The sequence below is a fragment of the Fistularia commersonii genome, chromosome 27 (assembly GCF_037954325.1).
Source record: "Fistularia commersonii isolate RoL2024-O1a breed Wild chromosome 27, RoL_Fcom_v1.0, whole genome shotgun sequence".
Taxonomy (NCBI): domain Eukaryota; kingdom Metazoa; phylum Chordata; class Actinopteri; order Syngnathiformes; family Fistulariidae; genus Fistularia; species Fistularia commersonii.
In genome coordinates this window covers 7,287,415-7,311,500 of record NC_141310.1, presented here as the reverse complement: position 1 = coordinate 7,311,500, position 24,086 = coordinate 7,287,415, and the positions used below count along the sequence as shown (strand labels likewise).

The 24,086-nt window shown below is 39.6% G+C and overlaps 1 protein-coding gene across 6 annotated transcripts in view; it reads right to left on the bottom strand.

Annotated features, from left to right (window-relative positions):
• The window catches only part of esrrga (estrogen-related receptor gamma a), a 148,703-nt gene that overhangs the window by 21,576 nt on the left and 103,041 nt on the right, over nt 1-24,086 (bottom strand). For 3 of the 6 annotated variants that reach the window (XM_086174714.1, XM_086174715.1, XM_086174710.1), the window contains exons 4-6: nt 22,752-22,880; nt 12,791-12,901; nt 9,627-9,809 (exon numbers count right to left, since the gene is read on the bottom strand). In XM_086174714.1, the coding sequence (XP_086030840.1) occupies nt 9,627-9,809; nt 12,791-12,901; nt 22,752-22,880 (423 nt within the window). The remainder of the gene's footprint in view (nt 1-9,626; nt 9,810-12,790; nt 12,902-22,751; nt 22,881-24,086) is intronic. The other 3 variants (XM_086174712.1, XM_086174711.1, XM_086174713.1) reach the window with 3 other exon arrangements.

Sequence of the window (24,086 nt, the reverse complement as noted above, 5' to 3'; positions counted from 1 at the left end):
TGAACTTTGTGTGAACTCACAGAAATAATCTGATGTCATGTCAACTCTTTTTCTCCCCTCACAAGATTTCTTACATGCATATGTGTGTTATATATTTGTGCATCTGTATTTGCGTATGAATCTCTGCATATGTGTGAACTATTGTATTGTATTGTGTGTGTGTGAGTGTGTGTGTGTGTGTGTACATGAGTGCTCTAACAGATAGAATGGGATGATGATGATTTGAAATGGAGTTTGGCCTGCGCGTAATTATGATCATCTATCTTTATGCCCCGCCAGCATATCATATCATATCATATCATATCACATCACATCATCTCTCTCTCTCTCTCTTTCTCTCTCCCTCGCCTGCTCTCACTTTCTGCTCCTCCTACTCTTTCTCACGCACACACACACACACACACACACACACACACACACACACACACACACATACAGACCAGCAAATTGAAAGTAGTAAAAGCTGACTGTTTGCAAGTGATGACTTAGATGTTGATGGGCTCAGATGCTGTGTTGATTTATTTGTTGCTTGTCTGATGTCACATTATAAAACTGCATGTCTGTGTGTGTGCATTTATCTTTTGTTTTGCAGTGTATCTGTCAGTGTCCATGCATTAAATAGCATACATTTGTGTGCTCATGGATGTGTGTGACATGTATGTATTTGTGCAGTGCGTCCACTGTATGTATATGGCTTCTAGTTGGTGTGTGATTTGTGTATCTCAATGTGATATTATTTGATGCAGATTAGTCAGTGTACTCAGATTGCAGGCTTTGTCTAAAAGGCTGATAGACAAATGAATTTGAGATACTAATGTAATCAAACTAATACAAAAGACATCAATGGATGGCTGAGTTGAAATCTTACAACCTTTTCTTTTTCGATCACTTTCAACTGAAACCTAATTTATCTATTAAGTGCTTTAGAAAATATGATTTAATGATTTTAATGACACCCTTTGAGGTGAATCTTTTCAGAAAAAAGAGAAAGTATTTTTTCATTCAGCGCACATAAATGTGAATGGGCGCTGAATTTGTGCTGATCACTTAACCACAATTTGTTTTCATGTTTAGTTAAAACGGATAGCACTACCGTCATTTTAAGTGCATGCCGGATCTCGTTTGACACGTGGATACAGTTATATTGGCAGCTGGCTCGATGTGTGAAGCCAGAGTTGTGTTTATGCACATGTGTGTCTCTCAGACGTGTCAGGCTGCTCTACTCCAAAGGCATAAGGTGTGTGTCACCACCAAGGTGTGACCTGACAGAGCTAATGCAACTGTCAGTGTTAGTTTTTGTAAATATCAGTGTTGAGAAGAGTTTTTAAGGCAGCTACCAAAAGCTGTATGTGTTTGAGTGTCATCACAGACAAATCGTCATGGAAGACCTGTCAATAAGGTGATGACAATACAAACAGAAGGTGTCGGACAAACAGGAGAGTCAACACAGACTGAACGTGCCTTTAGGTACTTTATATGTGTGCCTGTGCCTCTGTTTGGGTTTGTTGTTTGTGTGTGTGTGTGTGTGGTGTGTGTGTGTGTGTGTGTGCGTGTGTGCGTGTGTGCATGTATGTGTAAGTGTGTGTGTGTTTGAATTTAAGTATGCCATTCGGCAGACATTTCTATCATAAGAAAAAGAGATCCCAAAAGAAGGCAAACAATAACCTTGTAATCGAAATAGAAAAAATTTGAGTCACTCTTTATGTTATTTATTTACATTGGTAATCCTTTGCTCCTTTTTTAAAACAGTTAAAATGAATGAAATTGTTAGTTTAGTCCACCAATATGTTAACAAAATATGTGTATTGAAAGTAATAAAATAGGATATGTATTATTTAGCCTTAGGATGGAATTTAAAAAGTAACAAAAATAGGTGCTATCACATATAAGATATATAAATAATTTAAAACATATTCATCATATTATGATATAGTGTACCTCACAATTGAAAGTAAAACTGAACTATTATTAAAAAAGAGAAAACTGATGCCCAGAAAAAGGAAAATGTATTCCGTAGTCCATATTTTCATATTGATGGCACACTTCAAATTCCCACAGGCTTAATCTAATAAAGAAAGCCCATTTTAATCCAGACGCTAAGATCAGATATCAAATATTCTTGTCCTAATTTGATTTAATCAATATTTGTTTTCATCTGCAAATAGCAATGTGTTTGTTTGCACGGCCTGCATGGAGTGTGGTGTTGCACCGGTAGAAGATAAGAACATTTATGCATAACATGGACAATGAGACAAATACACACATAGTCAAACATAAACAAACACACATATGTGGGAAATGAGGAATCAGCCACTAAATATGTTATTGAGCACAGGAATTAACGGCAATGGAAATCAAACCCACCCAACTGGGCCTATAGAGAATATGTGTCTGACAGCACATAAATGGAGATTCATATTAGAGCACGAAATAAACAAAATTGACCAAAGCAATGAACTAAATACAATTTTCAAATTCAATATAAATCAGATCATCTTGGATTGAGACCGTATCGTAGTGGAGAAGTTTGTATATTGGATCCCAGGAGGTCTGTTTTTCTGGAAATCAACCCTTGGTAGGGTCTCTCTAGAGGGTGAAGATTGAGACAATGAATGATTCAAAAAGACCTTGATGATAAAACAACAAAACAGAGGCAGTTTGACAAAAAAAGAGTCTGTGGCCTGAGAATGGAGCCAAAGCCAGTGTGAGAGTGGTACCGGGTAGAAATAGTTGAACTCCCCTCCACATACAGCATGGACTCTGGAATCAAGCTCCTGCAGAGAGGTTGGAACCTCCTCTTTTCTGGAGTTGCTTGGTGTGAAAGGCACCAGGCAGTTGCGGGAATATTTGGAGAAGCACCAATCTGAACTTTCCTTGGCATGTTTGGAACTGAAGTAGATGTCTAATGGATGTTTGTATCCACGCATGAAAAAGTCTGTCAAAGTATTTGGCCTTCTCGGGGTAGCGCAGAGTTGTCTCGGATGGAGCACAGCATGGTGACTCCATGTTATCAGTGCTAACATGAGCGATGACAGAGGCACAGGGAAGAGATGGGGATATCAGGTAGAACTGGCCTGAACAATCCCAAACCTATGTTGGACTCTGTGCAAGACATGTATCGTCATAAAGTTAATGTTCAAGCATACTTTTCACAACTGGACATAATGCCAAAGCACCTCAAGCTGAGTCGGGCAAAGCAAACCCTGATTGGGTATGTCCTCAAGGTCTTAATTTCACATCTCCAGGGGAATTTCTCCAGCATCTCTGGGGTTGAGGACATTGAATCTGATGAGTCAATGTTCAGGGCATCCACTGTGGATGTGACTTCCCGTTGTCATTGTGAGATTTTCCTATCTCACATAATCACATAATCAATTAACATTATTTCCGTGTAGGAGGCACAGCTGGAACCCTCTGGACTCTTCCTCCATTTCTCTGATGATAGTTACTGAGACAGTCAGGAAGGTCCTCAGTGGCAAAAGCACATGCAAGAAATGACTGCATTTAAGGAAAACTACCAATAGGCGTGTGCGTGTGCGTATGTGTGTATAGGTAAGTTGGTTCAGCAGGAATGTTTCTTCACTGATTTACCACTGTCTGAGCCAAAGCCCAACAGCCTATTTGCTGATTGATCAGATCACAAGATTTAAGGAAGGCGGCTGAATGAGTGACACCATTACCATGCACAAATGGAAATGCTCAAACACACATTCATGCACACATCCTTCCTTTGCAGCTTGCTGTGTTATAATGTGTGTCACATGTAAATTTACAAGCTTCACACTCAAGGACATGTATATCCATGGGTATATGTGTATGTTCGGGTTTGTGTGTGTGTGTGTGTGTGTGTGTGTGTGTGTGTGTGTTAATACAGGTTTCGCTTGGCTGCTGAGTCTCAACATTTTATTTGTGAAAAGAAGCGAGAACCTTCTATTAATCAATATTTGCTGAGTGAGTGGCTGTCTTTCCAGCTGATTGACTGACTATGTAGTTACCTGACTGACTGATTTACTAACTAACTGAGTTTCTGGCTGCCTGAATAGCTTACAGTTGGACCGGTTGGGTGAATCACTAAGTGAAAACCATTTATAACTGGCCTCAAAGAACAGAGAGAGGTGGAAGGGGATTATTTATGGGAGGCATTGATATAACAGAGTCAGAAAGCCATATCTGTATCAGCAACATATTGGACAATCGATTGCTGTTTTAAAACCTACAGGGACTCAAACCCTGATCACTGTATCTGGAGGAGACACTTTTAAAGGACACATAGGGAGCATGGCTGAGAGAGGAGATGGGAGATGAGGCTTCTTTGATAATAAAGAGCTTAAGGATACTACAGAGAGGGTGGAACATCAGATCGGAGATGATGAATGGTCACATGAGACTGAACCAGCAAGGATGTATTTAGCAGTTAGGTCAGTATAGGGCTGTGATAGACTTTAATACTTCGAAAACTTAAGTTTTGGGGTATAAATAAGTCTGGTTTTTATATTAATTTAATAGTTTCTAAAGATACAGTGCTTGTAGATGTTTTTATTTATATTCATCTCTTTGCTAAGTCCAATGATAATATTATTAAAGTATACCTAAACCGCCATACACGCACACACACATGCACACGCAGGCATGCTAAGACACGCTCACACACACACACACACACATGTATACACACAGTATAACATGGTGTACTTCAGTTTTCAAAAAACAACTTAACTTCTTACGTTTTATTTTCCTAAATTAATTTTTTTGTCGACTTGCTTTGCTGCTAAGCAAATTCACTTTATTATTGTCATGGGAAATGCCTGACCTTTAAAAATCTGCCAGAAAGACATTCTCTGAAATTGGCAAGGAAAGGAAATTACCTTAAAGTAAGAAACTGGGACACATTCACTTAATACATTTGCACTGCATCAGGCATGTAATTTATCATCCATCTGCAAATAAAAAAAAAAGTTGTATTGATTTTGGATACTATAAGACGAAGTCTTATATTGTTATGTTTTATGTTTTATGACGTATCTGTGAATTTCTGTGATTTCCAGTTTAGTCTTTTGGCTCAGGTATCATGGAACGTAAGAGTCTAAAGAAAACCATTGGGGAAATGATTGAAAAATCTACCGGGTAAGTTATTCAACCTATTGGAAATAAGAAGTTCCTCAGTAAATCTCAGCACTGAATATATTACACGTTATGATTTATATGATGGTGATCTTTAAAAAAAAAAGTGAATAAAGGGCAATAATAAACTGAAAATGAATTTGGGATTATTCTTTGCGAGATATATGCCACTCCAAAAGGCCCCACACTACTCTCCCCTGTGCCAGCCAGATTACCTGGGGCTGCAAAGAGCTAAAGTGGAGAATGTTAAAATACATGGTTACCTCTTTTGAGTCAAACTGGTCGGAGTCATACTTGGTGCATCTCCATTGATCCTCCATGTCTTCTAAACAGCCCAGGAACAGAGCTGGTCAATCCAGAGTAAAAGTACATTTCTTGAGCGGAGGATGTTTCAACAAAAACGTTGAGGAAGCCAAATCTTAATGAGAGTGAAAGTCATCATGGAGGGTGTTCAGTCTGGTAACAGCCGAGTCCGTCCGGGAAGAAAGACGGTGGATGAAAATAAATGTATGTCCTTCTGTCATGCAAAGAAAAGCTTGAGGAACAAGCCAAAAGACCCCCATCTTCTGCGACGATCCCATCACCAGCACCACCAAACCTCTTCTACCATATCTCTGTCAGGACCGATTAAATGAAACCTGCAGCAACCCACCTCCACCCCCTTACCCCATTTTTACAGCTCAATCATACTGTATTACTGTCGACACAGAGACCGCTTATCCTGAGTGTCAAAATTGAAAGGGAATGAAAGAACGAGGAGGAGAAAGACTGAGAGAAAGAGCACGTAAGTGGAGATAGTGAAGCCACTGAATAGAGAGGGGAGAGGGGGCAGCCTGAGAGCAATTTCTTTCTTGAATAAAGAAATCCTGGGGAAGGGGGCTTTTAAAACACTTATGGGCAAGGCCCCCGGTTCTGGTAAAACAGACTGTGTTATAGGTTCTGGCCCTTGTTCGTTGATTCATTCATTTGTTCATCCCTTGCTCTTTCGTTGAGTCAAGTGCTGGCCTCTCTGTCTTTCCCTTTTGTGTCCGCAAGTCTAGATAACAGCTGCTAGCTTGACTGCCCGGTCATCATTTAGTTATTACGGGGAGAGAGCGGGGGGGGTGGTGGTGGTAAGGGAATAATAAAAAGCATGAAAAGACTAATTCTAAAGACAGATAAATGGCACATTCAGAATTGCCTTTCTTTAAATTCACTCTCTCGTTCCCCTCTGTTAAAATATTTGCTGTCCCGTCTCGTCCACCTGACTGCTCCTTATTCCTTCCTCAAACACACAGGCACAGACACGCATACGCATACACTTGATGATGACATGTGGCCTAATAGGCAGCTGGAGTTGTCTCTTGGAGAGCTGTTACAATGAGATCTTCGCTTTACAAATCCATATTATTGGATGCTGAGGCCTTTCATGGCCTCTGAATAATAACACCAATGATATTTCCAAAGGCCCATAGTTTCCTGTGCAGCCCGTGTTTCTGTACGGTGCTGCATATTATGTGAATGTGTGTATACATATGGGGACGTCACTCACTGCTCACACTCCTCATTGAACATAGACTTCTAAAACTTGCATGCATTTCAGTGTGTTTCATTCTTTTACCCTTCATACGGACACACACGCAGACACACAAGCCCTGTCATGTCTACACCCCAGTTTGAAATGCATGTGTGTTACGTTCGCTGTTCTCTGTCGGGTATCAAGAGACACACACTGTCTAGAACCTAATTTTCTTCTCCTAATGACATATCAAATGTTTGCATTGAGACCATATCAGTGTGAAAACATACGGACACACATACACAAGTGGCCTTAGAATGAAAGAACCAATCAAAGAGTAATGTGTATGTATGTGTGTGTGTCTATTGTCACTAGTGTATAGGATTGGTTGAATCTGCGTGTCAAACATGACTAGTAATACACACACACACACACACACACACACACACACACACACACACACACACACACACACACACACACACAGGCGCGTGCACTCTAGCCTTGTTATCCGGGGGCCTGTCTTGCAGGCAGCCTCTCTAACGCTGAGTGATGTTTAAATTAGTTTACAATTTAGCCTCCTCGCTATCTGCAGACGGCTCTTAACTCAGTGTGCGCATGTGATGTGTTTTTGTGTGTGTGTTTGTGAGTGTGTAAGCGTAACAAATTGTTGCCAGTACGGCAGACATCTAATGACTTCAAATTAGCTGCCTGGCGCTCGCCTTGACACGTTGTTACCACTGTTCGTGTGTCTATGTCTCCGTGCGTGTGTGTGTGTGTGTGTGTGTGTGTGTGTGTGTGTGTGTGTGTGTAGCGCTGCGCAGCCATATCATGAAGCATAAATTGGCTTCACCTCTCCTCTCTTTGCCTCTGTCTTTTTTCTCTTTGTCTCTCTGTCTCTCTCCATCAATTTGATTAAAAAAATTACTGTACCATGGCGAACAAAGATATTTGCACGTGTGTTCACAAGTGCACCCAGCACACAGCTTCTCCCTCTCTCTCACACAACGCACACACACAAACACACACACTAGCACTATGCAGAATAAGAAACGCAAGAGCTGCAAGTTACTAACAGGTTATATCCTTTTTAGTAGCTCTCTATTGTATATATATCATTCTGTATTTATTCTGGAATGCAATCATAAAAGTCTCAATAGCGTTTGCCAAGTTGGTTAACGTAGGTAAGATAGTGATTGGTCAAAAATGGTCAAGTTAGAGATTTCAATCCAACTCCTTTCCAGTTAACAGTAGGTGACTTTGCCCCCGCAGTCAAAAGTTTTAGTGTGTTTGAAAACATTAGATCACTGCTCATACTTATAAACAGTGATGGGTTCCCTCACCTTCCGTCAAATTACATCATCATCTTTCCATCGCTAAGTAATTGTTGCATGGAGAGAAAGCTGAATACACACACATAGATGTACACACCTAACCCTATGCATGATGTATGTGAACATATACATTTGTGTGTGCCTGGCTTCTTTTTGAGTGTTTATATTGCACTGGGGTTAAAAGCATCATGGGCAGATTAGAGGGCAGAAGAGAATATTGAATACAAGCTGTTTTCTAAGAGAAACATAAAAATTCTTAGGCCTAAATTTGGAATATGGATCAATATTTATGTCTGCTTACTGTCCATATAGCACATAGATCAATGCACTGACAAGATAATGCATATTCCCATCTCTCCCTCCGTTTATTTTTGTTTTTCTTCATTTTTACATTTGACAATATCAGAGACTAATAGATTTCACTGACTTCATTTTTGTAGATTAACACCTCTCATTATGTGTTTACCCTGTTCTGTTGAATCCTCTGTTCTACTTGAGTATTGTCAATATTCTATTCTATTCTATTCTTTTCTATAGATATTTCAGATGACAATAGAACTAATCTTTGTGCTAATCTGTGTTAATCTGAGACATAGCCATCCCATCCTCTCTGCTGTCACAGCAGGCCCGCTCACTAAGACCAAAACCAGATTATAGTTATCATCTCTCTTCATATGTCTTGCTCTCTGTTTCAGTTTTCTTTATAATCAGAGAATTGCCATTTCCTCATGTTTTGGCAGATTTGTGGGTTTCAATTTATTTAAATGTTCAAATCATGCTGTCTAGAACAAATTCGGGACAGATTAAAAGAGAAAAAAAGGGTGAGTTTAAGAAGATTAGACTGGATCCTTCTGTTTCAGTGATGGACCTCAAGAGGGACACAGATGTGCTGCACACCACAATACACATCACATCAGCGCTAAATGTCTCCAGAACACTCTTAACTGTTTTATCATAAAGATGATTCTTTACTCTTGAATTCAAAATCCCAAGTTGTGACATTTGTGCCAAGATTATTACGAAAAGCACCCGATGAATGCCCATTATTCAAAAGTAATAACCCAAAGGTAGTGACAAATATTGTAAATCTAATACATGCCCTTTTTCGTGCATGGGATTTTAACAGACGATCAAAAGCTACACTCCATATGCTGCTTTTGTTCCACTACGACTTATATTTTTTTGTTTTTGGAAAAAGTTATATTTTCATGAAAGGCGTATGTGAAGCACCTAAACATGCGGCTGTGTTAAGAGGATTGGATTGTTTAGGTCAAAAGGTCAGAAAGCGTGTGTATATGTGTGTGCATGTGTGTTTGTGTGTGTGTGTGTGTGTGTGTGCCAGGTGGGGCGTGTGTTTAGACAGTTGGAGAGGGTTACAGTTCACACTGTGTGGGTGCAAGGATTAGGGTGAGAGGTCAAATCTTAGGGACAGATGAACCACATAGATGTAAATAAGGTGAAGTACAACTTTACCTTAATGGCATATATAGCTGCCAATGCTAACCTTGTGCTCCTTCTGCAGAATCATGCAGCATGTATTTGTGTACATATCACATGTGTATATCCATAGGGAGATATGACAAAATATGTGCTTGTATATACATATGCATGTTAAGCTATGGTGTCTCACCACGGTGTAAATTTAGTGTCGAGGGTCAGCAGTTTCTCCCTACCTGGGATGTGTTTGGCCCAGCCGATGTTGACCACCAGTTCTCTGTCTGCCAGGTCACACAGTGTGGTCAGGGCCTTGATGTCGCTGTCTGGTACTGTTGGGTCAGGCATAGCGTAAATCTTCTCTGGCTCGGCCACCAGCAGGTGAGAGACGATTTTGTTATCTGCAAGGCAGCCAAAGGCAACTGACATGACCACCAGACAAGGAGAAAGACACAGAGACAGAGAGATGGTGAATTTTTGCTGGGTTATACTTCAAGGTGTTCCACACCTATACGGTGCAATAATGTGAATGGTAAAATACTATTTCACATAGCATGGCCAACTAGCTAGAGCATATCTCAACAGATGTTTTCCAATGTAGTAGAGAGCAGCTGACATAAAATAACAGCAATCATGGTCTATCATTCGATACAACAAAATAGTCTATACTTAATTATAAAAAAAACACAACTGACAGTGTAAGAAGAAATATACAGTGCCATTAGCGTCATGAATCGGCTTAAAAAAAAGATTTACAGCTATTATGTCAAATCAAATTAAATGTACAATATAGTTTTCATACATGATCCATTTATAGGTGGGCATTTGTAAAATGCTCAACTTTCAATAATCAAGGAACTGCTGATATATTTGGTTTCTCAAATTACATTGGATCATCTGTTTTGGGGGGGAAAATAAATAAATAAATAAATAAAAATCAGTTATTAGTAAAAGTCTGTTGGACCTTGAACATAAAAACAAGGTATGATCAATGCAAGCGTTCCTGGTGCTCCAGGTTGCCCAAAAGGTTGCCTTTTGTAGCCGAGCCTTAAGAATCTTGCTTATACATACAGAGGGGAACGATATTACTAAAAGCCAAACAGCTCAGCTGGTAATGGTGACATGTGGTGATGAGATCTCTATGGCCCATTAGTAACAGACTGATACCCTGCTTCCAAATTAATCCACTGACTAATCAAGCATGGGAATAATAACCGAGGACTGAAGTAAGAGGCGAGAGAAAGGGAAAGGATGGACAGGCAGGAACATTGCAGTGGTAAGAAAATAAAAGACAAGGCAGGAACTAAAAGCTAGAATATAAACAGAAAAAAAGAGACGGAATTAGAGTTGGTGGTGTTACTTGTGCAGGGATTGATCATTCCCCACACACAGACACACACACACACACTTTATACATGTACATCTTTTTTATATTTTTCTTGTTCTCTTCTCTCTGACTCTATCTCTTGGGTTGCATGGATCAGTTGGTATCTGTGGGTAAATCTTATTTAATGTTTCCCTAATTAGAATCAATGGAAGCCCATTTCCAAACCCTGGGCTATTGTTCTATTCTATAACAATCAATGACGATGCTGAGCCTGGGGATTGGGCTACAGATAGATAGACATAGATTATGGCTATGTGTGTGGATGCGAGAGAAAAATACAGACAAAGGGAGAAATAAAGCTTATATTGACAGTGTGTAAGTGACAGAGAAAAAAAACAAAAAGTTCAAATTGGCCCTTTGTTTTTTTAATTTGTAAAAAGCTGGTTTGTACAGTCAGCTTTACATTCACACAAAAATGTGAGGTGATCTTTGATGATTTGAGTAAAAGTACAGGCTGCAGTGAAAAAAAAAGGCCCCTGGAATGTGAGAAAAGCTAGATATGTACACTACTATTACTACAACTAGAGCTAAAGAATATGCACACACGTTATTCCATCATTTCACTGATTAGTAGTGCAGAAGTCCACCAAAGCTGTTGTGTAGCCATTCAGCATATTGGCCTAAAGCAAAATATGCTCCAGCTTTAAGCAAAATGGGCTTTGGGGACCAAGCTGCTAAACACTGCTCAATCTGCATTGCATGTATGTGTGTGTTATGTGTGCGACCAGACGGTTAGCTAGAGAGCTAACTCTAGTTTGATGCGCTTGCCAGATTGGATTTAATCCGGATTAGGGTTGTGGCTACCCCCCTTCTTCCCTGCCCTCTTCTTTCTCTATCTATCTGAGAACCATTTAGGTTCATTCCCTCTCTCTCTCTCTCTTACACTCCATCCACCACCTGTGCATCCTTTACTCTCACTCACTCTCTCCCTTGTTAATTTTTCAATCATCAGGTTTTGGCTGAGGCTTTACTTTCTAAAAACAGAGCTAATCTGGGTCCTGCTAAATGAATACCTTTATTGTGAAATATTACACATATAAAATCTTATGATCCCAAAATGTTAGCAATAGAGAAAGGGAGATAAACATCGTCACATGCAGATGGGCTTTTAACCAGTCTATGTCTATTTATAAATGTGTGCATATTTATGTGTGTATGTCCACTTTTTACTGTCCAACTGTTTCTATTAGTAGAGAAATTAATGATGTTCATTTTACTTCTGGACTCCATGTAAAAGAAAAAAAAAAAGAAAAAACTGATACCTTATTAATGTGAAAATTATTTTTTAATAAAATATATCAAATAAAATAATATGCTAAAAACAATAAAAAGGAACAAGTTATTTCAATTATCTGTGAATGCCTTAACACCTTAAACTGAACCTGAACATCTCTGTTGGGTTTAAGGTGTTTTTTTTTTTTAAGCATACAAATCCATAAAACTTACAGGCAGCTAAAAGCACAGCTGGCTAAGTCATGTTTACTGTTGTGAATTTTTCATGACCCATTTCATGTTATCATGTTGTCATAGTAGTTGTTTTATGAAGTTTGATGTCACATTTTTAACTGTAAAATGAATGTGACTGCCATCACCTGAACACAGTTAAAATTTGGCAACCATTACCTTGTAATTTTTCCTTCTGACATAAGTTTAGCAGGAATGTCAGACTGGATAGAAATGTTTCATCATGTAAACTAGCTTGCTGATAAGTGGCGTTGATTCACAACAATGATGATAATGTAGGGTATTAACATTGTTTCAGTCTCAGTCAGTAGGACACTACTAAAAAAATAGGGCCATAAATTACCACTCTAAGGCATTAAGTCATATGGAAAACAGTCCTGTGATGACTTCATCTACCATTACAATACATAACAAATCAATATTCCTAGACAGAATCACATACTGTCTCAAGTAAGCCCACTGAGTGAGCTAACATGTGTTACTGTATGCTGATGACTGTATGCGAATTCTAAAAAATGAATGGTGCATGTCTGTGTGGGTGCATATGCTTACATGGCTTCTTAGGGGGAAGAGCCAGCTGAGGATTGAGGTAAGGACTGTTGTCGGCATCTATCCGGCGCTTATACTTCTGTCTTCCACCACGAACTCTGTCTAGACGAACACCTGAAAGAGGAGAGAAAGTGCATCAGTATGTAACACTATTTCTTGAGCCAAGAATAAGTCAAAAAGAATGACAGCAGGGAACATGACAGGATTCATGGCAGGTAGGGGACATTGGCACATGCTAAAGTCAGTGAACATGAGAGACAAGCTAAACACAAAAAGAACTTGAAATATTTGCTGGCAATTAATGAGTTTCTTTGGGTTGTATTGTCATTTTTGAAAATTAGTAGATAGTGACAAAACAATTTTTAAGTGGCTTCACTGCATTTTCTGATGTGTTCGATTTCCACGTGGACCATTAACTGTTCTGCTTATCATTCGATTAATTGTTTGCAGTTTTTTTTTCAAGGTGTCATCAAGTCCATCAAACCATAATATGAGCCATACCGCTTGAGTAATCTCACTTTGTGAACTATACTTTCACTAATCAACTAAAATAACCCCAGATTACATATAAACTACTTCACTGTCATTAGCTGTCATGAACAATTATCTGGCAAAACTTCAGAATCACCACAACATCACAGGTGACTCTGGTGAGGCCCTGGATCCAGTATCCTTTTTCTGCCATCAGGTTGCAGATGAACTATACAAATGTTTAGTTTTCAAGTTCTCTTTAACTCCTCACCAGGACGGTGAGTGGCAGAAGGGATGTTGGAGTCCATCGATGTACAATGTAAGTGAATAGCAAATTTCCCAGCCAAGTGAATTCCACATTGGGACTGTAAGTGACAGTTGCAACTCTGGCTCTCTTTGTGGTATAAATAGTGTGTGCTGCAGCTGTTTCTTAAAGATAATTTTTGAAATGTATTGATAACAAAATGATACATCATTATCATGTTATCTTCTCTAATTCAAATTGAGTTTCAGGTCATCATCACTATGCACAACACAGTCCATTCCCAACACACTATTAATGTAAAATGCATCTCTCTCACTCCTTGGTTCTTTGATTTTTTTTTTCTGTCTCTTGGACCATCCTTCTCTCTCTCTCTCTTCTCTCTCTCTCCTCTTCTCTCTCTCTCTCCTTCCCCTTAATTAATTGACACAAAGAGGCCCTAATTTAATTAGGCCCATCTCTCAGGGGATTGGATGTTACCGTGGTTACCACTTAAAGATGGATAAGGAAGACAGAGGTGTCATATACCCTGGAGGACTGGAAGAGAGGAGGAAACAGTTCCTCTGTGGAAAAAGAAAAGAAAACAAATATAACCTGGAGCTCAATATTTTGAAGGGACTCCTCGGGAATGTAGAAAATGATTTTGAGAGTCTGAAGAGTGGTATGAGATGTCACTGCTTTTAAAACTTCAAGCAGTTTTCAAGAAGTTATCTCACATTTTTAATAATAATCCTTAACATGCTTCACAAAAATTCTAACATAAATCTTGTTTTGTGAAATCTTTTAGCCTCGTAGATTGATGCTATCAGGTACGGTAATCCCACCACTTCATTTCTCTACTATATTTCTCTATGTGTTTTTCCTGTAATATTGAATGGGTCCTCATTATTTATTCATTTTCTAAACCTTTTTTTAATCCAACAGATGAGGAAGGAACTTTAGTCAAAGGGAAATGGACATGGATGGACTGAAATCAGATGATTGTAGAGGGGTAAAAAATAGAGAAACACATAAAGGCTAGAGAACAGAAAGAATCAATTAATTTCCTTATTTACTTTTTTCTCTCCGTTAATGTCCTTGCATTAATATATAAGTGCCAAGATGGTTTTGTTAAGTATTATTTTGTAGCATAACTCACAGACAAATGTTAATAAGACTTCATTGTATGTGCAAAAAGAAGACAGTGGAAATGCTGAGAAAATGCAATTGTTTATCAACGCACTGAAATACAATGAAAATTATTTTTGAAGCTAAACCCCCCCAAAAAATCCAAATATGCGACACAAGTAAGTTTCTGAACACAGGTAACACAACTGCTGGAAAAAGTTGAAATACCTCGGGTTGGTGTGATAAGCATAAAACACATAACTATGTGCTTAAATATTCCTAAAATTGGGGACTTCAATGTCAAACTTCATGGATTATTTCTAATATTTCATTCAATTCATGACTTTGTTTCCAGCTTTATTCAAAACATTGTGTAGTAGCTTGAGCATACAATAAAAAAAAAAAAAAAACACGAGAAAAAAAAAAAAAAAAACCTCTAACCAGCTGAGCCAGAATTCAACTCACTGAACTGGACAAGATATGCATCAATTTCTGTGTGTTTGTGTGTGTGTGCTTGAGATGGGTAGACAGAAGGGCTGACAGTCTAGGTACAGTAGGGGGGCCGGTGTCAGCAAACGGTCAAGAAACTCTGAACACTAGGGGGTACAAACCCTCTCACAGGCCTGCCTTGTACTTTCAACAAGCACAAATACACACACACACACAATGTGGTTCTATAAGCCCTGTGTTATTGTGGCAAGAAAGTGGGACATAGAAGGCAAATGTAAAGAAAGGTACATCCGGGAGATGGAAGTTAAAAACCTTTTCAGGCCGAATCACAAATACAGTGTTCAATGAGAATATCAGAAAAATCTGACACAGCTGTAAATCTCAAAATTTTTTTTTTTTTTCAGACCAAAAGTTGGACTGCTTACAATGTGGCATGGTTGCTGTCAGGATATAAATCTTTGTGTTGAAAAGAAGTAACAACAAGGGAATTACAGAGCTGAATATGCTCTGGTTATGCAGCTGGTTAAGCTGCCAGTTACTTTGGACAGACTTGTCAACTCCATATTATGAATTGAATGATGGTTTATTGATGCTGCAGGCCCTCTTTTTATTCTTACACTGACAAACTGCAAAAATTTCTCTTTCCCTCATACCTAAAAAGACCCGGCGCTGTGTTGAGCTCACTTCATAAAGAGCCTTCTCTAACTACCTCATCTATTTTCCACCAAATTAACTCTCTCTCAGCACTGATTAATGATCAAATCTAAATGAATCAAATTAAAAATTGAAAATTATATTTCCAAAGCCCACAAAAAAGGACAGGAGAAGGCTAGGAGGAGACCGAGAGTGCTCTGCCTCTTCTTAACAAATGAGCCTTCAAATCATAAAGAATGGGGTTGCGGAGGAGAGAAGAAGAGATGAAAAGAAGAGATGAGAAAAGAGGGTGAAAAAGGAGAGGAGAGAGGAGGAGAGGACGGGAGAAGAGGGCAGGAATCTGGAAATAGGAGGCCAGAAGAAGAGGAAGAACAAAGTAATTGAACAGAAAATGGGTAGGAAATGCAATAAAACAGAAAGGAACCAAATAAAATTTAGATAAAACCGGATAAGGAGCGGTAAAGGAAGACTCGGATAAAAAGAAAGTATGGAATGAAGAGAACATAAAGAGAAGAAGGAAAATCCCGAAGCACAGGTTGAGAAATTGGGACGTCGGAATGGATGGCCTCGTAAACAAATGAAAAGAAAGAGGCTTCGAGAAATGAAATAGGAGTGAAGGATAAAAGAAGGGCTAATGAAAGGAAATTAGATAAGAAGATAAAAGCAGGAGAAAAGGAGGGATGCCATGATTTAACAAGGTTGCAGAGGTTAAATACCTTAAACTATTCTGTAAACGAACAGTAGCAATGTACATGTTTGGAAAACAATGGCTTTGCTCTGAAAAAATGTATATATCACAACTTCGGCAGACCAATGTGGGCTCAAAAAGGAGCACATATGTAAGCTCTGGCACCAGCAGACACATTGGGATGAAGGTGAATCATTCTTTTTGTGGGACTATGGCTGTCTGTCAATAGCACAATCCCCACTGATCACATAAGCATAGATTTTCACTGCACTGGCGTCACTCTGTGTCAGCAGCAATGCATTTGTGTGTGTGTGTTTTTTTTTCCTGTTTGACCAGTTGAGGGATTGCGACTTAAATGCCTATGACATCTATGTGCTTTAGAAGAGAAAACGGGAATGAAAAACAATTGGTAAGAGTGCATCGGAGAAAGACATAAGAGGTGGAAGAGGAAGATAAAATAGATTGATTTCAGATGGCTGATAATAGAAAGGGAAGAGGTAGCAAACACAAGTGATGGACAGAGTGGAGAGAGGAGTGGGAGGCCAAATATAATGGATTGAGGGGTGACAAAACAAAGTGTCCGTGGGAATTTGCTGACAGGAAGAGTGAGGGAAATAGTGAAGAAGAAGAAGAAAATGCAAGAGAGGTACCTTTACAGAAATTCCCAACAGTTTAGAGGATCTCACCCGAGTGATCGGCCATGTTTCTGTATGTGTCTCCATGTAATAACATAAAGAGGTTCTTATGAGCACTTCAGAACAGATGAATGAATGGATAGAATAAGACAAAAAGCCAATTGAAATCAAATATTTGTGAGTGTGTGCGTGTGTTTGGGTGTGTGTGTCCTCAGCAAACAATATTTAAATCACACTCATCTAGATGAGCAAACCTATATGGAAATTAAATTAATGTCATTTTAATTATTCACTGAAAAAATCCAGCACAATTCTTTTGCTGAGTAAAATTTGACAAACAAACCAATGAACATTTAATAAAACTAGGTTTTAACACTTCTAGAAATAAAATCATTACTGTTTTGCTAAAACAACAAGTATAGTTCTGTGTGTGTGTGTGTGTGTGTGTGTGGGGGGGGGGGGGTCTTTAAAAAAATGCTTTTAAAAAAAGAAGAAAAAAAAGGAGGAAACTAAAAAGCTCCTTTGGGATGGGTAGAGAAAGGTTAACAGGAGGGTGTGTGGTGTCATGCAGTGACGTTTTCTCAGACCAGAACAGATCAGAACAGCAGCCTGAGGCAGTGGGCAGGTGGCTGTCACTGCTGTGTGAACGTGGCTGTGAGTTGTTGTTGTTAGGTCCTTTAAAATGTTGCTTTTTTTTTCCCACACGAATGGCCTTTTTTCCCTTTATGGAACACAGTAGCGTTCACTTTGCGTCATGAGAGCACCAAAGATTTATTTTTATTGAAGTTTAATTTGATAATGTTTAATTGTATCTCTTGAATTCTCCCTTTTTTGAAAAACACAGAGTAAAAGGATAAACGGTGTCACTTTATCCCGTTTGGAGTGAGAATGGCAGTAGTAGCACCAAAAAGCTTTTATTCCTTTTTTGCTCATTATTGAGACATCCTTTTGATATTGTAAAGAATTATTGAATGGCTTTTTGGTGATTTTTGATCATCTTACTGTTAACTTCTGAAGTGGTTATTTCAGATAAACTGTAGCAGTCAAGGAAAATGGCAAATGACAACAAGAGACATATTTCAAAGCAGATGAATTTACAAAGGAAAAAGTCTCATATGGATGCTGTTTAATTAGCCATGGAAAAAATATTTCTCCATAAGTGCACCTTTGCTTGGCAGTTTGAGAAAAACAGTTATTTTGAGTGCATTTGAAATGGTTTCTCTTTTCTTTAGAATGATCTCCTAAGAGTTTGATTAAGGCATTCAGCAACCCAAACATTCGGCACAGATATCAATTTCTCCCCATCAATGCCTTATATGGCCGTTGAAAAGTCTGGATGCGGTTTCTTCCTGCCACAATCACTCTCCAGAATACAGACACAAAGTGAATGTGAGAGCGGACAGACCACTTAGGCAGATCTCTGGTCACAGTATTATCACTTCTTTCTAGCGAGGATGCAACCAGATGCCAGTCACACACACAAACACTCACACACACTTACTCAGGACAGACGCTACAGAGACAGATTTAGCTACAAGTTTCCCATGAGGAAGCACCAGACGCCACCAGTTGTCTGGCACTCCCCACATCCTTAATTTCCCCATCTCCTCTTGTCTCCTCTTCTTTTCAGTCTGCTCCTCTGCCTTTGACACACTCTCACTCCTCCTTGTCATCTACCCTCACTCTTTGCTCTCAGTGCTTTTACAACACCTTCACCAAGTGAGCTCTTACCTTCTGACCTCTTTACCTCCAAAGCTAATTCTCCCTTTTGGGTCGATATATTTCAGCGGTGTGTCTTCCAGGAGAGATTACTGTACAGTGTGCTTTGTTTTTTAATTGAGTGCTAAAATGTGTTTTTTGATGGTGGTTTGTCGCGTGTGTGTGTGTGTGTGTGTGTGGAGCAATAGGCAGGATCATCTAGCTACGAGGAGATTTATGACACACTACACATCCCAAGATATATAGGGACACCGAACACACACACACATAAATGCACACACATCGCAGCATTAGCACAGACTGGGGCCTTCCAACTGATCTCACTCATTAGGTCTCAGTGGCCTTGGCGAGCACTACCAAAGTTGGCACAAGCTGCTTGCGTTCATGTGTATTTGTGGGGGTGCCAGGGTTTATATTTGCAGTCCGTATACTTGTCTCTGCCGCAGTGTACAATGCAAATCCAGCTGGCCATCTATACGGGCCTCATGGAGGTGGAGGCTTTTGTCTTGGACCTGACACACTTTTTTTTCCCCCTCTCCGACCCCCCCTTTCATCTGATGTGCTGTTGCCAAGCTGCTATGTCAGGTGGCAATTCTTTCAGCAGCAACATATGCACATTATACACTGAATGTTGCTGACTCCTGGCTTATTTGCTGCCAAAACCTTGCCATGTTCAAATATTCCATTAAGTATTCAGCTCCAGTCAAATTAACACACGGATGTGTTATATTTGTTGCATTATTTTGTGTGGAGCCTCAAAAAATATTGTGAAATATACCAAAGTAATCATAATATTCTGCTTTACATTAATTTGATGCACTCATGTTTCAGTGTATCCCCCCCCCCCCCATATTTTACCTGCAATTACCCTGGCTTTCTACACCCGCCACACAGGCATCTCTCTAACCAAATCCAAGCCACGCCCTTGTGACCTTTCGGTCTTCAGCTGACGCATCATTATGACCTCATTATAAATGGACAGACAGTCATTGCCAGAGGGGAAGTTCTCATAATAAAGTCAGGCCTTTTAATTGCCTTGCTCCAGAAATTAGTTGCTACTTATTGGAGGGAGGCTGCCCCATGTTCCTCCTGCTCTCCCTGCTTGTTTACGCCGCTCCTCCTCACATCTATGGACAAGAAATGTGATTTATATGTGTGTAAATATGAATTCATGCATGTGTGTGTGTGTGTAGGTGTGTTTATATGTGTAGTTAAGTAATTATGAATATTTAAAAGAAACACGAGAGGAAATCGTTCCTTTCTGATTTGGTTTACTGACCCTCTGGTCTCAAACCCCCTTTCTTCCTCCCTCTTTCTCTGTCTCTCTCTCATCTAATTCTCTCTTTTTCACACATACACTCACTCTTTCAGCCCCATAACAAACACACATTCATAGTAACACACTTCGTTCCTGCCTCACTTGCTCTTCATCTCACCCTACTGTCTCCCAGGGCGACAAAGCTAATTTGAGGCAGATCGTGCCTTGAGGGGTTTGCTACGGCATCCACACGTATACACACACGTGTGCACACTCTACTTCACGGCCCCCCATATCTTCTCCACCCTTACCACTTTATCTTCACCTTTCCACCGTGAGCCAGCCCCTGACAACAGTAGTTAGCTCTGAGGCTAACTGATTCAGCCATTTCATGTTATCATCTATGATGTTTAAAGACCAGAAGGGGCAACATGGAAAAACAGTTGGAGATGTTGCTAAATGAGTCTTGTTGTGCACAGCGGTTTGTGAGTTAAGTGTAAAATTTCATAATACAGATTTACACTCTAATAATTCAATTTCAACTTAAGCGACAACAATGTTAAATATTTAAGTGTTCATGGTTCTTGAAGATAAAATTAAGTGATTGGGGGAGGAAATACATTTTAGGTATTATTGTCCCTAAAATGTCAAGTCCAGGGTCAAGGATAAAAATGTATTTATATATTCCTTTTTTAAGAAACAACCAGTTTTGAAAATGGCCCTCATTCATATGTAGAACAAGGCCCCCTGTATTAAATGCTACACCCGAGACGATAAATGAAGCGGCTGTGGTCTGTCAGATTGATGTATATACAGTGTATGTAGGCCTGAGCGTAGGTGTGCGAGTGCTTGATTGTGTGTGTGTTTGTGTACGCGTGTGAGTGTGTGTGTGCCGTGATGATTAATGTGTATGAAGCTGTGGTAACAAAAGTGTCTATTTGTTGCATTCATTACACTTTATTTATCCACAAAAGAGCAAGAGGTTTGGGCAAGAGGGTTCCTGGGGGGATTCCATTTTTGGTCAAGAGGGTTCAATTCAATTTCAGCTTGATATGAGGATGTGTGTGTTTGTGACATTCAACTCTTACAAAACTAATTTGATAATATTCATATAATTCATACTGTGCAGTCCATCAAAGAGTCCAATTGGCTGGTCAACAGAGGACTCCCATTTCTAACTTTTAGACCACCATCTTTTACCAACAGTGAACAGGAGACAATTTTGTGTTGGTAAAGACAGATTGAAATTGTGTTGTGCTTTAATTTCCATAAATAATAGATTCATCTTGCATTATGTTAAGCTAGAGGACTTTTAACAACTCCTAAATTATGTTTTGAAAACTGTTTGCTTCATACTGTCTCCATATTGACATTTCAGTGGGAGAAACTCTTGTGTCAGGGTAACTATTTGATGGAGAGAACCGCAAATAGAGAGGAGAGGAGAGGAGAGCAGTGGATGAAGTAGCACAAAACACTGAGTGGGAGAAAAGAAGGGAGAAATAAAGACAAGAATGGATGGACAGAGGGCTGAACAGAGGCATGTTCCCTGACCACTGTAGGGAAGGGGGCGTAGGCCAGGTCTCCCATCAATTACAACCTTGACCCTCCTCCCTTCTCCTTTCTCTCTCGCACACTTTCTACTTCATTCAAGCATTCTCATCCTCCCCTGGTCCCTCTCCTCTGCTCCTATAAATCAATCTCTTCTCCCAGCCTTCCTCTTTCCCTCCCCCTAGCCTTCTCCCACTTTCTCCATCCGCTATTCCTATTTCTTGGGCTTGCTCTCTCCCAGCTGTCCTCTTCCTCCCTTGCCACTCCACTCCCTCCTTTCATCGTCTCAAGTGCAGTGGGAGTACAAAGGTCAGAGGTGGCGAGACGAGGGAGAGAAAGAAGCAGAGGTAACATGGGAGTGTGAAAATGAAAGAGTGAGTGTATTTAATCAAAGTGGCGCAGGGGCAGACAATATCACATGTTTTTTTTAATTACATTTTTCTACGGATATATTACTGATTAATGCCTTGCAAAAAAATGCAACATTTTATCCTGCGCTTTCCATTTAATACTATGTGGCACAAGGGAGTGTGTCGATGTGCACATTTGCATGGATGCATGCGCAGCGGAAGAAGCAAAGTAAAAAGCAGCAAAAAGAGAAGAAAGCAAGAGACATGGAAAAGTTCAGAAACTTTAATGAGATGACGAAAAAAAAAACCCAAACGATATTAGATGAAAATACACAAACGAGGCAGGAACAACTAGACTACAACGTTTGCTGATATACTCTAAATTCAGTGTTACATGTAGCATTGATTACCATTATAAAATCACTATCATTTCTTAGTGTGCTGATAAAAGAAGTTTGTACTGACTGCCAGCAGGCTATCTGTTTTTCTGTTAATGGACCCTCTGAACAGCATTTTCCAAAGCTTATGGTGATATTGTTTGTATTTGTCTATCAAGCTAGAATTGAAAAGACTGACAGATTCATACAAAAGCTTTTGCTTATGCCCTACCACCTCAACACCTTTCACTTTAATAAATTGCAGATTTTATATTAAATTAGTGTATTACTAAGTGTTTTTGAGTGCCATAAAACAACAATGCGCAGGCATTCAAAGAAATATTCCGATTAATGCAGTCACGGTTGAATGTTTGAAAACCCTCAATTAATTTTAATTTAAAAAGCTACATGTAACACAACTAACAGAGAAAGATAAGGAAGAGACCTTTTCCCTTACCCTCCCTCAGCATGCCCACGGTCAGACACTTCATGAAGCGGCAGGCCTGGCACGACTTGCGTCTCCTCTTGGTGATCTCGCACTCGTTGGTGGCTGGACAGCTGTACTCAATGTTTCCTGTGGCGAGACATGTTGGAGAAAAATAGAAAAAAGTTTTGTTTTAAATAACAACCTTCCCATGGATTCAAAACTCTAAACAGCAAGTTGGGGGAAAACAGCTCGTGTGTATAAATCATCAAGGAGCTGAGTCACTTTAAATCCTTCTCTCTTCTCTTTTATTCTTGTTGCTGACCGTTGTTGGCATAGTGACCAAAAAAAGAAGCAACAAACGATTGCTATTTTCAAACTGTTGATGATCGAAAATGACCAAGTCAACTCCCTAATTTCCATGGCCATCATAATAGAGCACCTGCCACAGAGAGGCAACATGTACAGGGGCCTTAAGCAACCACGGGTTGCGTGACAAGGACCAGTATGCTAATAATCTGGTGCACAGCTGAGGATAAGATTATTAGCTGATGTAAGTCTATCAACTCTGGACCAGAGTCAGCAGACATACATACAAATCCTGAGACATGGAAGAGTTTTAACATTTTCAAACTGTGTTTGTATATGCTGTTTGTACATTTACACGCTGTTATTTGTATTTATTTGTCCCTGTCTTTATTTGTCTTTGATATATTTTTTTGTTTTAATCCTTTGAGGTTTGTTTTTCCTCTGAAATTTTGCTCACCTTCTGCTTCTTTGAGAAGCAAAGCACCAAATGCTTTTTCAAGTGCGCAATAATGAGGTCACTATACACAATACTAAGCAAAACGAGCCAAAAGACAAATCCAGAAAACACCCCGCTCCACGGGAGGACTCCCGTGTCCAACTGACAACTACTGTACCCCAGAGAACCAATGCATCTTCCACTGAAAGAGACTAAACAGTGATTACTATTGACTGCTGCTGTAAAGAGGATGTTTTCTCATTACTGGGCTGATTAAGGGGGATAGTTAGCTTGGGAAAAGGCTAAATGCCCAAACTCTCCTTAATGGATAACAAGATGCTCATTAATTGGCCTTGTTAGTTAAAGTAAAGGCTAAATGTGCTAAATGCTGCAGAAACCCTTGCAGAGTCATGAACACTGCTAATAGGGTGAGTTGGCCATTGCATGGGTGATACAGGAGGAGTAGATTAATTCAGCAATTAAGATGGGCACTTACTTAGCACTAAGGTTAGATGTGCTAATGACAAAGAATCTCTGCTGGTTAATGGATACTCAGTAATGCACCTTGTTAGTATGAGGCCGCACAAGCTGCTGCCACTGAATGCAAAGCT